The sequence below is a fragment of the Heterodontus francisci genome, chromosome 32, assembly GCF_036365525.1.
Source record: "Heterodontus francisci isolate sHetFra1 chromosome 32, sHetFra1.hap1, whole genome shotgun sequence".
NCBI lineage: Eukaryota > Metazoa > Chordata > Chondrichthyes > Heterodontiformes > Heterodontidae > Heterodontus > Heterodontus francisci.
The window spans coordinates 4,038,908-4,055,911 of NC_090402.1; the positions used below are offsets into that span (position 1 = coordinate 4,038,908).

Sequence of the window (17,004 nt, forward strand, 5' to 3'; positions counted from 1 at the left end):
CAGGATGGTGTGTGACTTGGAGGGGAACTTGCAGGTGGTGATGTTCCCATGCATCTGCTGCCCTTGTCCTTCTAGGTGGTAGAGGTCGTGGATTTGGAAGGTGCTGTCTAAAAAGCCTTGAGAAAATTCAGTGAAGGGTCACGGCACAAAATCCAGTTGAAGAGAGTAGAAGAGAAGACGTGACAAAATAATTGGACAAGTGACATCAAGGTTGGGTTTTCATGTCCTGTAGACAGTAGGAAGAAGGAAAGACTGAGGTAGATGAAGGGTTTTGTTTTGCAGTCCTGGGATAATAATGAGTTGGGGTAGGAGACAATGTGATAGGGACTTAGGGAGGAGGAAGAGGCGTTGGGAGCTGAGATTAGACAAGCAAGGAGACTTCAGGGGGCTCCAATCAAAGTGATATCAATAACAGACAAAGTGTGATGAAAAGGTTGGGAAGGAGATGTTGAGAGAAAAGTGTTCAGTATAACTCATGGTGGGCTCGACAGTCGGTCCGATAGAGCGGGCTCGACAGCCGTTTCGACAGTCGGTCCGATAGAGCGGGTTCAGTGGCTGATTAGGCAGCAACAAAAGGATAAGATAAGCCAGTGCTGGGATAGTGAGGCAGTCAGTAGTGGAACCTGCCATATTACTGCATGAGTGTGATTTATCCAGCACAAGCGGATCCTTCCGAGCGGCGGATTTACCATTTCTGTTGCACACAGGTGAATACTGGATTGATCCAAACCAAGGCTGCTCCAGGGACTCGTTCAAGGTTTTCTGTAACTTCACATCTGGAGGAGAAACTTGCATTTTCCCAGACAAGAAATCAGAAGGAGTAAGTCTTTCTCAGATCTCTCCTCAGCTTACAAGGAACAAAACAGAGCTCCATCTCGGCAGCACTTCCCTTATCTGTGATACAAACCGCCCTGATTGTCAATTCCAGTACAAATGATAGTTGGGAACTCTCTATGGTGATCAGACAATCTGTAATGTAAACTTTACACTAATGCAGGTTCAAAAATCTGCCCCAAGCTTTTCTTAAAGGGAGACCAGCATGCGGAATTTCCTCAGGATAGACAGCATGGGAGGGGATTCACCCAATCATCCATCTAATTTATGCTGGCCAATCAGCAGAAGCCTTGAGAAAATTCCCAGCACAGTTAAGCACCGGAACATCACCCACAGCCTCACATCACCTTCCCATCCGTCTGACAGAGGCACAGCAGCATTCCGACAGCTTTTACCTTTTGCACATACCTGCTTTGTGGGTGATAGTCTGTTCACCCTTTGAAACAGGGTGATGCAAACCTGAGAAGACAGAAAGGAAGGAGTTAGTATAACTTTTCCCTGACCCTTGTGCCAGGAGCAAACCTGACCAAGTGTACACAGGTTTCAGTGTCTGCAATCTTACCTCTTAGTCACAAAGTTGTAAATTCAAGTCCCAGTCCAGAAACTTGAGCCCCATAATCTAGCTGGCACTCCCAGTGCAGTACTGAGGGAGTGCTGCACTGTCAGTGGGTCAGTACTGAGGGAATGCTGCACTGTCAGTGGGTCAGTACTGAGGGAATGCTGCACTGTCAGTGGGTCAGTACTGAGGGAATGCTGCACTGTCAGTGGGTCAGTACTGAGGGAATGCTGCACTGTCAGTGGGTCAGTACTGAGGGAATGCTGCACTGTCAGTGGGTCAGTACTGAGGGAGTGCTGTACTGTCGGAGGGTCAGTACTGAGGGAGTGCTGTACTGTCGGAGGGTCAGTACTGAGGGAGTGCTGTACTGTCGGAGGGTCAGTACTGAGGGAGTGCTGCACTGTCGGAGGGTCAGTACTGAGGGAGTGCTGCACTGTCGGAGGGTCAGTACTGAGGGAGTGCTGCACTGTCGGAGAGTCAGTACTGAGGGAGTGCTGTACTGTCAGAGGGTCAGTACTGAGGGAGTGCTGCACTGTCGGAGGTTCAGTACTGAGGGAGTGCTGCACTGTCGGAGAGTCAGTACTGAGGGACTGCTGTACTGTCAGTGGGTCAGTACTGTGGGAGTGCTGCACTGTCGGAGGGTCAGTACTGAGGGAGTGCTGCACTGTCGGAGGGTCAGTACTGTGGGAGTGCTGCACTGTCAGAGGTGCCATCTTTCAGACTAAGCATTAAACTCTCTCGTGGATGTAAATGATCCCATGGCGGATTCAAAAAAGAGTAGGGGAGTTCTCCCGGTGTCTTGGCCAGTATTTATCCCTCAACCAACATCACAGAAAAAATTATCTGCTAATTATCGCGGGGTCTTGCTGTGTACAAATTCTTTTTTATATTCATTCATGCGATGTGGGTGACACTCTCAAGGCCAGCATTTAAAGCCCATCCCTATCTACTCTTGAGAAGGTGGTGGTGAGCAGCCTTCTTGAACCGCTGCAGTCCCTGTGGTGTGGGTACACCCACAGTGCTGTTAGGAGGGGAGTTCCAGGATGTTGACCCATCTCCTGTGTTTCGTACCATTCAGTGGCTGAACCTGGCACATTGCGATCCCATACACATAGAGCCACAGTGCTTGGCCCATTTATACACCAACTGCTGCCTTCATTATTTTGACCACAGAAGCCGCTCCCCTCATTTTCCCTGTTGTATGTGACAGTGGACGTGCTGACCAGTTGACCCCTGAACCTCTCTCACTGGCCATGACCCCTGGGAGAGAAGTGGGTGAGGCTTTCAGGGTTGTTTGGTACTCTGAACAGTGGATAGACAGGTAGATCCATTTGATTAGATACACATGCACCCAGGGCGCCCAGTGTCCTCTGCAATGACGAATTCTACAAAACTCCATCTGGGGTGAAATTGGGTTTTGGGCAACAGGTTGGGTGATAGCCGATCACACCCAACACATTCATTTCCGTTCATGAGGGATAAAATTGGCTACAGGTCAAATTACATCCCTACAGGAATCTGTGCTCTCTGCTGAGTTGGCCAATCACAGTCAAGGCAGTGATAAGGGCAGGAAAGTTGGTCAGAGTGCCCCTAGGAAAGGAAAGAGGGTACTAAGCGCACAGGAATCTCATTATAGGGATCGTTATCACGAACACCAACTGGAAAGTGTGACTGTGTGGACTTCAGCCAGGTGCCAGTGTCTGGCTCAACTGGGAGACATCCCACAGCTCAATATCTCACTGGCAATCATTGGCTGTGTCACACGTGACAAACTGGCCAGTGCACATGGACCCGTACCCCAGTGAGAGTCAGTGTGTGTGGGACCCGTACCCCAGTGAGAGTCAGTGTGTGTGGGACCCGTACCCCAGTGAGAGTCAGTGTGTGTGGGACCCGTACCCCAGTGAGAGTCAGTGTGTGTGGGACCCGTACCCCAGTGAGAGTCAGTGTGTGTGGAACCCGTACCCCAGTGAGAGTCAGTGTGTGTGGGACCGGTACCCCAGTGAGAGTCAGTGTGTGTGGGACCGGTACCCCAGTGAGAGTCAGTGTGTGTGGAACCCGTACCCCAGTGAGAGTCAGTGTGTGTGGGACCCGTACCCCAGTGAGAGTCAGTGTGTGTGGGACCCGTACCCCAGTGAGAGTCAGTGTGTGTGGGACCCGTACCCCAGTGAGAGTCAGTGTGTGTGGGACCCGTACCCCAGTGAGAGTCAGTGTGTGTGGGACCCGTACCCCAGTGAGAGTAAGTGTGTGTGGGACCCGTACCCCAGTGAGAGTCAGTGTGTGTGGGACCTGTATCCCAGTGAGAGTCAGTGTGTGTGAGACCTGTATCCCAGTGAGAGTGAGTGCCCTCGGAGATAATTTGATCGGGAACAAAGGGAACCAATATTTCAGGCTTTCCAATGAATTGCGATAATCTTGTGCTCGCCAGGATTACTCGGACTGTTAGTTTGCACATTAACTTATTTGCCTTTTCTCCTTTGCTCTCCCGTCTCACATCAGGCAAGAGTTACCTCTTGGCCCAAGGAAGTACCAGGCTCCTGGTTCAGTGAATTCAAGCGTGGTAAACTGGTAAGCGGGCATTGTTTTCCTTTCTAGTCTGTAACCAGTTTTGTATTTTTCAGAGCAAAATGGCTCGTTGGCCGAAAGAGCTGCCAGGTGCTTGGTATAGTCAGTACAAGCGAGGCGCCCTGGTAAGTGGCTAGACTACACTGCATCTTACTTCATGGCTGGCAACAGCTAGTGCTTTCCGATCTGGCCACTCGATACTTCACGCTGTCTTTACTCTGTGCAGTCACAGACACTGAGTTACTCAGAGTAGCAGACAATTGTCATTCCCCTCTGACCCACACTATCACCGCCCACAGAGTGTCATGAGCCCATTGAACCCGTACCCCAGTGAGAGTCAGTGTGTGTGTGAACCCGTACCCCAGTGAGAGTCAGTGTGTGTGGGACCCGTACCCCAGTGAGAGTCAGTGTGTGTGGGACCCGTACCCCAGTGAGAGTCAGTGTGTGTGGGACCCGTACCCCAAGTGAGAGTCAGTGTGTGTGGAACCCGTACCCCAGTGAGAGTCAGTGTGTGTGGAACCCGTACCCCAGTGAGAGTCAGTGTGTGTGGAATCCGTACCCCAGTGAGAGTCAGTGTGTGTGGAATCCGTACCCCAGTGAGAGTCAGTGTGTGTGGAACCCGTACCCCAGTGAGAGTCAGTGTGTGTTTGATCCGTACCCCAGTGAGAGTCAGTGTGTGTGGGACCCGTACCCCAGTGAGAGTCAGTGTGTGTGGAACCCGTACCCCAGTGAGAGTCAGTGTGTGTGGAACCCGTACCCCAGTGAGAGTCAGTGTGTGTTTGATCCGTACCCCAGTGGGAGTCAGTGTGTGTGGGACCTGTACCCCAGTGAGAGTCAGTGTGTGTGGAATCCGTACCCCAGTGAGAGTCAGTGTGTGTGGGAGCCGTACCCCAGTGAGAGTCAGTGTGTGTGGGACCCGTACCCCAGTGAGAGTCAGTGTGTGTGGGAGCCGTACCCCAGTGAGAGTCAGTGTGTGTGGGACCCGTACCCCAGTGAGAGTCAGTGTGTGTGGGACCCGTACACCAGTGAGAGTCAGTGTGTGTGGGACCCGTACCCCAGTGAGAGTCAGTGTGTGTGGAACCCGTACCCCAGTGGAAGTCAGTGTGTGTGGGACCCTTACCCCAGTGAGAGTCAGTGTGTGTGGAACCCGTACCCCAGTGAGAGTCAGTGTGTGTGGAAACCGTACCCCAGTGAGAGTCAGTGTGTGTTTGATCCGTACCCCAGTGGGAGTCAGTGTGTGTGGGAGCCGTACCCCAGTGAGAGTCAGTGTGTGTGGGACCCGTACCCCAGTGAGAGTCAGTGTGTGTGGAATCCGTACCCCAGTGAGAGTCAGTGTGTGTTTGATCCGTAATCCAGTGAGAGTCAGTGTGTGTGGGACCCGTACCCCAGTGAGAGTCAGTGTGTGTGGGACCCGTACCCCAGTGAGAGTCAGTGTGTGTGGAACCTGTACCCCAGTGAGAGTCAGTGTGTGTGGGACCCGTACCCCAGTGAGAGTCAGTATATGTGGGACTTTTACCAAAGTGAGACCACCTCTGGGGCACAGAGTGAGGATGGGAGTAAATCCCTATTTACACTAATCACCTGTTGGCAGAGGCACTGTTAAAAATATTAATGAGCCCATTTTGGTGCCAGTGGTGAAGGGGTTAAAGTTCCTCATTCTCCCATTGGTTGGACGATGGGCAGATGGGCTCTGCAAGTTTCTGAAGAAAGTCTGAACAGCTCAGTGTCAGCAGCCCTGATCTGTCTCTGCTCCGTTTCCAGTCTCCAACCTCTTGTTTCTGCCCTGATCTTTCTATGCTGTGGAGCTGTCCACCTGGCTGCAGAATCCATCTCGGAGATAAGACGACACGCCTCAGGAACTTCACCCAATCACCTGCTGCTTCACCGGTCATCTCGCGAGCATCCAACAGCAGTCAAAACCTTGTGGGGTCTGGGGTGGCGGGCGGTGTGAGTTCCTCGAGACAGCTCCCGTTCCCCAGCGTGCAAAGGAAACCCCTTTAAGCCGTGTTCTAAGAGAAGTAGCACCAGATGAGAGTGAAGGGCTCAGAGGAGTTTTGCTATCAGTTTTAGAAAGTCCCCCAGCACATCCAGGACTGAAATCAGTCTCCCAGTTGTATTGTTACGACTGAGGCAGGAGGAGTGCACTGTTAATTCAGTCCCACTTCTCCACGGGTCACAGCATATCAATGTGACGTTCCCACCTGCTGGTTGGGTCCTCTACGGGTCCCCAGAATAAAGCATACCAAATAGGTTTCTTTAATAAACAACAAAATTATACGTTCATTATAAACCAAGTCTTAACCGATAATGAAGTAAATATATACGTGAATTGAAATAGTCAAGCCCTGTATTTTTTATATCCAACCCTCATGCACACTCACAGACATCCAAAAACCGGTTAACCGGGGAAAAAAGGATTTTTGTTTACAGCCGTTACAAGGAAATAGAAGGAGTAAAAAAAGTCTGAAAAGATATGGAAGTGAGTCCTTTGGTTTGGCGAGCAAGGTCTCCCAAAGACAAATAGTTGGTGGCCACTCAGAGTCTTTCGAGGCGAGTTTGATTAACAATCTATTTTGGGTAGAAGAAATGCAACTGCAGAAGGCTTCACATAGGTCTTACAGCAGGTGTGCAGCCACAAAGGTGTCAGTTCTCACACACATTTGATGCAAAGTTCTTTTAAAGATGCAAGGTTTCTGCAAGCATTCAGGATGTCTTCAAAAATTACAAGAGGCAACAATACAACTTCATACAGGCTTTTGCTTCTCAAGAGCAGGGATTCTTCAAAGAGAGGTAGCAGCTTTTCTTCTGAACTCCAGGCAGGTCCATATCAAATTCCAATTGTCTCTTTTCCCAAAAAACAGCATCTTTCAATAGTTCAAAGCGCAACCAAAACACTTTTTCCAGGCAAATCTCATACTAATCATAAATTCTCTCTTGTCACAACAAAGAATAGCTCGTAAGTCAAACCCCCTGTGGTGTTTACTTGAAATCACCTGCTTTCCAGTAAAAACTTGTTTACTGGTCAACTTCTGTTGAACTTACTTTAAAAAAAAACACCCAAAGGTCAGCCTCTTCAATTAAAAATATAGATTCCAAGTTTTATCAAAAATATATGGAAATTCTGTAACAATATCATGTAGCCTAAATCTGCGAAAGCGTAAAGCTCAGCTCCCTGCAGTGGGGACAAGTGGTACTGAGGGTGGTATCACCTGCTGTGGTACTGAGACCCATAGCCATCTCGGCCTCAACCCAAAGTCCAAACAAAGATGGCTGATGTCAGACTCACCACAGTACAAATACTACAATTAGCCTTACTTTCCTGACTGGCCCGGTCAGAAAATGCTCCTACAAATGCAAAAGCAAAATACTGCAAATGCTGGAAATCTGAAATACAAACAGAAAGTGCTGTAAATACTCAGCAGGTCTGACAGCATCTGTGGAGAGAGAAACAGAGTTGAAGTTTCAGGTCGATGAACACTGAAGGTCTTCGAAAAAGAATATCGAGGCATTGGGAAAGATTTACAAGAGCAATACCAGAAACTGAGAGGTTATAACTATCAGGAAAGACTGAACAGGTTGGGGCTCTTTTATCTCTAGAAAAAAGACTGAAGGGTGAACTGATAGAGGTCTTTAAAATTATGAAAGTGTTTGATAGCGTAGACAGAGAGAAGATGTTTCCATTACTGGGGAGACCAAAACCAGCAAACATCAATATCAGACAGTCACTAATAAATCCAATCGGGAATTCAGGAGAAACTACTTTCTCCAGAGAGTGGTGAGAATGTGGAACTCGCTCCCACAGGGAGTGGTTGAGGTGAATAGTATCGATACATTTAAGGGGAAGCTGGATAAACACATGAGGGAGAAAGGAATAGAAGGATATGGTGATAGGGTGAGATGGAGAGAAGGTGGGAGGAGGCTCGTGTGGAGCAGAAACACCAGCACGGAGCAGTTTATTTTTATTGGTTCATGGGATGTGGGCATCGCTGGCTAAGCCAGCATTTATTGCCCATCCCTCATTGCCCTTGAGAAGGTGGTGGTGAGCTGCCTTCTTGAACCGCTGCAGTCCATGTGGCGTAGGTACACCCACAGTGCTGTTAGGGAGGGAGTTCCAGGATTTTGACCCAGCGACAGTGAAGGAACGGTGATATAGTTCCGAATCAAGATGGTGTGTGACTTGGAGGGGAACTTGCAGGTGGTGGTGTTCCCATGTATTTCCTGCCCTTGTCCTTCTAGGTGGTAGAGGTCATTGGTTTGGAAAATGCTGTCTAAGGAGCCTTGGTGCGTTGCTGCAGTGCATCTTGTAGATGGTACACACTGCTGCCACTGTGCGTCGGTGGTGGAGGGAGTGAATGTTTGTGGATGGGGTGCCAATCAAGCGGGCTGCTTTGTCCTGGATGGTGTCGAGCTTCTTGAGTGTTTTAGATTTAGATTAGATTAGAGATACAGCACTGAAACAGGCCCTTCGGCCCACCTGGATGGAGCTGCACCCATCCAGGCCAGTGGAGAGTATTCCATCACACTCCTGACTTGTGCCTTGTAGATGGTGGACAGGCTTTGGGGAGTCAGGAGGTGAGTTACTCGCCGCAGGATTCCTAGCCTCTGACCTGCTCTTGTAGCCATATAAATACATTGGCTACTCCAGTTCAGTTTGTGGTCAATGGCAGCCCCTAGGATGTTGATAGTGGGGGATTCAGTGATGGTAATGCCATTGAATGTCAAGGGGAGATGGTTAGATTCTCTCTTGTTGGAGATGGTCATTGCCTGGCACTTGTGTGGCGCGAATGTTACTTTCCACTTATCAGCCCAAGCCTGGATATTGTCCAGGTCTTGCTGCATTTCTACACGGACTGCTTCAGTATTTGAGGAGTCACGAATGGTGCTGAACATTGTGCAATCATCAGCGAACATCCCTACTTCTGACCTTATGATTGAAGGAAGGTCATTGATGAAGCAGCTGAAGATGATTGGGCCTCAGACACTACCCTGAGGAACTCCTGCAGTGATATCCTGGAGCTCAGATGATTGACCTCCAACAACCACAACCATCTTCCTTTGCGCTAGGTATGACTCCAGCCAGCGGAGGGTTTTCCCCCTGATTCCCATTGACCTCAGTTTTGCTAGGGCTCCTTGATGCCATACTCGGTCAAATGCTGCCTTGATGTCCAGGGCAGTCACTCTCACCTCACCTCTTGAGTTCAGCTCTTTTGTCCATGTTTGAACCGAGGCTGTAATGAGGTCAGGAGCTCAGTGGCCCTGGCGGAACCCACATTGAGCGTCACTGAGCAGGTTATTGCTGAGCAAGTGCCGCTTGATGGCACTGTTGATGACACCTTCCATCACTTTACTGATGATTGAGAGTAGGCTAATGGGGCGGTAATTGGCTGGGTTGGATTTGTCCTGCTTTTTGTGTACAGGACATACCTGGGCAATTTTCCACATTGCAGGGTAGACGCCAGTGTTGTAGCTGTACTGGAACAGCTTGGCTAGGGGCACGGCCAGTTCTGCAGCACAGGTCTTCAGTACTATTGCCGGAATATTGTCAGGGCCCATAGCTTTTGCAGTATCCAGTGCCTTCAGTCGTTTCTTGATATCACGTGGAGTGAATCGAATTGGCTGAAGTCTGGCATCTGTGATGCTGGGGACTTCAGGAGGAGGCCGCGATGAATCATCAACTCGGCACTTCTGGCTGAAGATTGTTGCAAATGCTTCAGCCTTATCTTTCACACTGATGTGCTGGGCTCCCCCATCATTGAGGATGGGGATATTTGTGAAGCCACCTCCTCCAGTTAGTTGTTTAATTGTCCAGCACCATTCACGGCTGGATGTGGCAGGACTGCAGAGCTTAGATCTGATCCGTTGGTTATGGGATCGCTTAGCTCTGTCTATCGCATGCTGCTTACGCAGTTTGGCATGCAAGTAGTCCTGTGTTGTAGCTTCACCAGGTTGACACCTCATTTTGAGGTATGCCTGGTGCTGCTCCTGGCATGCCCTCCTGCACTCTTCATTGAAGCAGGGTTGGTCTCCTGGCTTGATGGTAATGATAGAGTGGGGGATATGCTGGGCCATGAGGTTACAGATTGTGGTTGAGTACAATTCTGCTGCTGCTGATGGCCCACAGCGCCTCACGGATGCCCAGTTTTGCATTGCTAGATCTGTTCGAAATCTATCCCATTTAGCACGGTGATAGTGCCACACAACATGATGCCATACTCAGTCAAATGCCGCCTTGATGTCAAGGGCAGTCACTCTCACCTCACCTCTGGAGTTCAGCTCTTTTGTCCATGTTTGGACCAAGGTTGTAATGAGGTCAGGTGCTGCGTGGCCCTGGCGGAACCCAAATTGAGCATCACTGAGCAGGTTATTGCTCAGCAAGTACCACTTGATGGCACTGTTGACGACCCCTTCTATCACTTTACTGATGATTGAGAGTAGACTGGTGGGGCCGTAATTGGCCGGGTTGGACCCATCCTGCTTTTTCTGTACAGGACATACCTGGGCAGTTTTCCAGTTGCCGGGTAGATGCCAGTGTTGTAGCTGTACTGGAACAGCTTAGAGAGATACAGCACTGAAACCGGCCCTTCGGCCCAACGAGTCTGCGCCGACCATCAACCACCCATTTTTTATACTAATCCTGCATTAATCCCATTTTCCCTCTCACATCCCCACCTTCCCTCAGTTTTCCTACCTAGCTTAGCTAGGGGCACGGCAAGTTCTGGAGCTCAAGTCTTCAGTAATATTGCCGGAATATTGTCAGGGCCCATAGCCTTTGCAGTATCCAGTGTCTTCAGTCGTTTCTTGATATCACGCGGAGTGAATTGAATTGTCTGAAGTCTGGCATCTGTGATGCTGGGAACTTCAGGAGGATGTCGAGATGGATCATCAACTTGGCACTTCTGGCTGAAGATTGTTGCAAATGCTTCAGCCTTATCTTTCACACTGATGTGCTGGGCTCCCCCATCATTGAGGATGGGTATATTTGTGGAGCCACCTCCTCCTGTTAGTTGTTTAATTGTCCACCACCATTCACAACTGTATGTGGCAGGACTGCAGAGCTTAGATCCTGATCCATTGGTTATGGGATCGCTTAGCTCTGTCTATCGCATGCTGCTTACTCCAGGACAACTCCCTCCCTACTGTATACCACTGTCCCGCCACCTCTGCTGGGTCTGTCCTGCCAGTGGGAAAGGACATACCCGGGGATGGTGATGGCAGTGTCTGGGACATTGTCTGTAAGGTATGATTCCGTGAGTATGACTGTGTCAGGCTGTTGCTTGACTAGTCTGTGGGACAGCTCTCCCAACTTTGGCACAAGCCCCCAGATGTTAGTAAGGAGGACTTTGCAGGGTTGACAGGGCTGGGGTTACCATTGTCACTTCCAGTGCCTAGGTTGATGCTGGGTGGTCCGTCCAGTTTCATTCCTTGTTGACTTTGTAGCAGTTAGATACAACTGAGTGGCTTGCTAGGCCATTTAAGAGTTAACCACATTGCTGTGGGTCTGGAGTCACATGTAGGCCAGACCAGGTAAGAACAGCAGATTTCCTTCCCTAAAGGACATTAATGAACCAGATGGGTTTTTACAACAATCGACAATGGTTTCATGGCCATTAGACTAGCTTTTAATTCCAGATTTATTAATTGAATTCAAATTCCACCTTCTGTCGTGGTGGGATTTGAACCCATGTCCCCAGAGAAATACCCTGGGTTATTAGTCCAGTGACAATACCACTATGCCACCACCTCTCCTGTTTCTCTGTTGTAAAATTCTATGTAATTTTATGAAATCAGTTGCTAGGTGGCATCATGGGCTTTTCTTAATGTCATTAGTTTGTCAAAAGATTGTCCCCGGGGCAATCAGTGGAAGACCCTGTAGCATCAAGACAGCACATGAAACTCAAAAATACTTTATGTACTTCTTAAAATCTAAAACTTTAAAACACAAAAATGGAAATATGAATCATGTGATTGAAGCTTCTCACTGTTGCTGGAAGGTGTCGACTCCTGGGTGCCCAGAAGTCATTTTTCAGTCATTTTTCTGCCATTCAGGAAAGGCAGGCATAAATCTGAAATAAAAACAAAGTGCTGGAAATACTCAGCAGGTCTGGCTGAGTCTGTGGAGAGAGAGAGTTAACGTTTCAGGTTTGTGACCTTTCATCAGAACTGGCAAAGGTTAGAAAAGAATTAGATTTTAAGCAAAGTGAAGTGGGGGGGGGGAGAGAACTAAAGGGAAGCTGAGTGATCGGGCAGAGGGCAGGAGAGATTAAATAACAAAGCTGTCACGGACAAAGGCAAAGAGCGTGTTAATGCGTGTGGCACCTTTGTCCGTGACAGCTTTGTTATTTAATCTCTCCTGCCCTCTGCCCGATCACTCAGCTTCCCTTTAGTTCTCTCCCCCACCATTATCCACTAACCTCCCCGCCCCCCCCCCCCTCCCACCCACCTTCACTTTGCTTAAAATCTAATTCTTTTCTAACCATTGCCAGTTCTGATGAAAGGTCACAGTCCTGAAACGTTAACTCTCTTTCTCTCTCCACAGATGCTGCCAGACTTGCTGAGTATTTCCAGCACTTCCTTGTTTTTGTTTCAGATTTCCAGCATCTGCAGTATTTTGTTATTTTAGGGATAAATGTGTCATTGGCTAAGATACCCAGAGACTTAGACTATGCCCCCCTGTCCCCTCTCCCCTCCCCTGCCCTGCCCCCTCTCCCCACCGCTTTAGTTCAGACAAGACAACCATTTGGGAGGCAAGGATAACAGCCAAATTATAGTTAATCAACCAGAATTTATTAAAGTATATTTAACAGTAGGCAATAAGCAAAATTTTTTACAGGTGCTTGCTTTCCTGAAACTATCAGACTCTAGACACTGTTCCCCCCTCTCTTCCTCCTCTTCTGATCTTCGGTAGTAACTATAGTATCATCGACAGGCTCCAGGGAATTTTATACAGTTCTAATTGAGTATTCTGGCGGTTCAGTCTCTGGTCTCATACATTTGTTTTTTGGTCTTAGATTTGTTAGTTGCTCTCTCACCGGTTACTAATTACTCACCTTCTTGTTGATGATGAAGCCCCTTCCCCAATCTACATTTCAAGTCCGGTCCAGCAGTCTGGTTAATCACATTATTTATACATGGGGAACACATCCCACTCTTCATTTTACACCTTCTCCTGACCCACACCATCTGGCTCCTCTCTTTATTCACACTGATTGCATAATACTGTCGACCCTTGCTTTAAATAAGCTGTAATTTCCCAATAGTTGCAAATGTCTAAAACTAACTCTTTGGTTACTAAAGGTTCATACAAAAGCATAAGGTTTGCCCACAGTATACGAATAAGGTTGACAAGCATTACAATAGGTACTTCAGCTTAAACAGGACCCACCAGATTCATGATTTCTCCGACTATATTTGCTAAAAGTAACCAACTCCCTCCATTCGTAATATTAATATAATCAATAACCTATTTAGGTTTGTCAACATACCATCACATATAATGCGGCCATCTCCTGGATTACAATAGACAAAGTTAACATGCAGACACCTTAAAGGTTTACATTGTCCTTCACAGTTGGCCTCTTTTAACAGTGTAGCCATTCGACTGTCTCTTATTGTTGAACTATATATTCCTCAGACAGACTCAATTATCCTTAAACTGTTTTCATTTCCATTCAATCTTCCTGAATTGTTCTAACAGCCCACCCTTTGTTTCTATATACGTCTAGTTTCATCCAACAGGTTACCCCTAATCATTGTGTGACATCCTTTTATTTGTGTCTAACCTAATCAATGCAGCTTTGCACATACCAGCAGTTAACTCTTTGCTTACTAAAAGACCCCACAGCACGTATATAAAGTACAGTACCTAAAATTCATAGTACAAAGTGAAATATATAAAAGCCTATATTTCCTACACCACGCTGTCCATTCCAGAATGAATTCCAATCCAAACAAAGTCTAAAAAGGAGGGTGTGATGGGGTCTGGTTCTAGTGGCTGTTGTGTTCTTCCCTGCTTGCTGTGTTACCCATCCCACTTTATGCATGTCTTGTCAGTCACGTCACTCTCATGAGTGTTGGAAGGAACCTGGAAATACCCAAGGATCCCGGAACAGCGGTTGGTAAACGTGTTTTGTTTGAAATTGGCTTCTTTGTTACACAGAGTCTAGCAGGAGGAGGCACCCTGGGCTGAAGGAGCTGTGCTGAGACTTTCAACTGGGGCTGTGAACTGATACCGGGTCAACAACTGAACCCAGGGAGAGGGGTGAGGGGGGCAGGAGGGTGGGAGTGAAGAAGTAATGAGATTGGGAGAATTAAAGGCATTCGTGTGAGGTCAGGAGACCTCGTATCTGGGTCAATACTAGCCAAGATATAACCTGTAGACAGCTGCATCATCGAAGATTAGTTTCAACAAGATCCAATGGAGCCACTACTGAGACCATGTTCTGAACTCTTTAATATCTCTCCTTTTCACCCAAAGGGGAATTGAGTTCTGGATTAAGTCACCAGGGAATCAGAGAGTGCAAATGGAGTCAAGGGCAATTACAAGTTTCATTAGCGAAGTGTTGTTGGGGAATATGGTTCAGCAATGAACTTATTGAATGGCGGAGCAGGCTCGAAGGATCTACTCCTGCTCCTAATTCGTATTTACGTATGTACATCTGGTGAGAAAGTAGGTAGATGGGGTTGTGGGAGTGTGTGGGTAGAGGGGGTTCAGGAAGAGGGTGAGTGGAGTTGAGGGAGAGGGTGGGTAGGGGGTTGAGGGAGTAGGGGGGTAATTATAGACAGGCTAGTTGAACCTATTGGGTTTCCCTGTTCCAGATGAAAATTCTTGGCTGCTTCTGAGATTCAGTGTGAAATAGAGCAAAAAGGAAAAGCTTGAAGCAGGAACATCCACCCAGCTTCCCTTGCAACCTTAACATGGTCTGAGCGAAAGCAGGGGGTTTGCTGGTTTTAAATATGTCCTGAGAGACAGACTGTGGCTAATTTGTAACCATCACAGCCCACAGAGTCTTCTCATTCTGGGCTGAGTGTGAGTGAGTGAAAGGTGTGATGTTTTGTTTTGAATCGGCTCCTAGCACTGTTGTTCTCTCGCTCTCTCTCTTTGCAATCAGCTCTCCTATACAGATGCAGATAGCAATCCAGTCGGAGTGGTGCAGATGACCTTCCTGAGGCTGCTGAGTGCCTCTGCCCATCAGAACCTAACCTACAACTGCCACCAAACCGTGGCCTGGTATGACTCGACATCGGACAGTTACGACAAAGCCATCCGCTTCCTGGGCTCCAATGATGAGGAGATGTCATATGACAATAATCCCTATATCCAAGCCATCGTAGACAAATGTGCAGTGAGTCTATCCTCTTCACTCTCTCGAGTTACATCAGAAAGGTTTCTCCAAACTATTGAAGGAGTTAGCTCTAGGTTAATCTCTGGGTTTTGTGGGATAGGATCCTCCCCAGGTTATAGACAGAGTGTCCAACCTATGCCTGTCTTGACCTTAACAACATGACAATAAGAACTACAATTGGCATTGGATATCAGCCAGGTTCCTGCATCCACCCTCTCCCCAGTGTCCATCCAATCTTCTATTGAGCTGTAACGTTTTTCATTTGCTATATCTCGCCCACATTCCATCCCCAGTGCCCTATATTCTCAATCCAGTCCCTGGTTATAGCACTCTGAAAGGCCCCAGTGAATTGAGCTACTGTCACACTCTGGCAGTACACGCTAGTCTTCTGAGCTTGTGGCAAAGTTGTTGAGGCAGAGTAAAGGGACTTCTCTGCATTTCATTGTCTGTGAACTGGGAGTACTGAATCTGAGCGGAGATATTCCCAATTCCAACATCTCTCATTCTGATGAGCCCAGAAACTCGGAATATTCATTCCAAATTATTTTCTTCAGGAACAAGATTTGCTCCAGTTTCTGCTCACAGCTGCTTTGTAAACCATGGACTGGTTCCAGGGCATGAAGGAGGCCATTCGGCCCATCGTGTCCCTGCCTGCTGTGCAAGTGCAAACCCTCTCGGATTTGTTTCTATCAGGAGTCAGAGACCATTTTCTAACGTGCCCTTTTCTCTCTCTCTCTGCAGACAAAGAAAGGCTATCAGAAAACTATATTACAGGTGAACACTCCCAAAGTGGAACAGCTGCCCTTCATTGACATCATGTTCAATGACTTTGGAGAGTCGGGTCAGAAGTTTGGCTTTGAAATTGGACCTGTCTGTTTCGTGGGATAAAACCATTCCAAACTGTATAGAAAAACAAAAAAAAAATGTTTTAAAACACAGAGGAAGAATGAGAGAGTGTGCAGAAAGCAACAACACTGTAACCTCAATGTACGAGTTGATTGGAGGCTCGGAGTTTTGAATTCACCCTCACATTGCCTCCAGAGAAAGACTTTACCTGGAAATTAGTCTCGTAGCTTTCAGCAAACAGAAACCTTCAGACATTAAACTAAATCCGCTCAACAATTGGACAACCCCGATTCTCTCCCAACCCGTCCCGAGTAAAGTGAAGTCTTCAAAACCAACGCGGCCTGACCAGTCAGTCTCGGCAAGAGAAGAGTCGGTTTTATGTTTCTGGGGAGCTCTGTTCCAGAGCTCTCCCTCTCCCATCCCCTCCCCCCTCTCCCATCCCCTCCCCTCCCTCCCCCATCTCCTCCCTCCCCCATCCACTCCCCCATCTCCTCCCTCCCCCCTCTCCCATTCCCTCCCTCTCCCATCCCCTCCCCCCTCTCCCATCCCCTCCCTCCCCCATCCACTCCCCCATCTCCTCCCTCCCCCATCCACTCCCCCATCTCCTCCCTCCCCCCTCTCCCATTCCCTCCCTCCTCCCCATCCACTCCCCCATCTCCTCCCTCCCCCCTCTCCCATTCCCTCCTCCCCATCCACTCTCCCATCCCCTCCCTCCCCCATCCACTCCCCCATCTCCTCCCTCCCCCATCCACTCCCCCATCTCCTCCCTCCCCCCTCTCCCATTCCCTCCCTCCTCCCCATCCACTCCCCCATCTCCTCCCTCCCCCCCTCTCCCATTCCCTCCCTCCTCCCCATCCACTCCCC

General features: G+C 48.4%; 1 protein-coding gene across 2 annotated transcripts in view; it reads left to right on the plus strand.

The window, feature by feature from the left end:
* The window catches only part of col5a1 (procollagen, type V, alpha 1), a 633,899-nt gene extending 617,123 nt beyond the window's left edge, over positions 1–16,776 (plus strand). The window contains exons 64-67 of one of the 2 annotated variants that reach the window (XM_068012023.1): positions 708–820; positions 3,887–3,955; positions 15,061–15,294; positions 16,036–16,776. In XM_068012023.1, coding sequence (XP_067868124.1) covers positions 708–820; positions 3,887–3,955; positions 15,061–15,294; positions 16,036–16,182 — 563 coding nt within the window. In that variant the 3' untranslated portion in view covers positions 16,183–16,776. Of the gene's footprint in view, positions 1–707; positions 821–3,886; positions 3,956–4,008; positions 4,078–15,060; positions 15,295–16,035 lie in introns of both variants that reach the window. The other variant, XM_068012024.1, reaches the window with a different exon arrangement.
* The last annotated feature ends 228 nt before the right edge of the window (positions 16,777–17,004 follow it).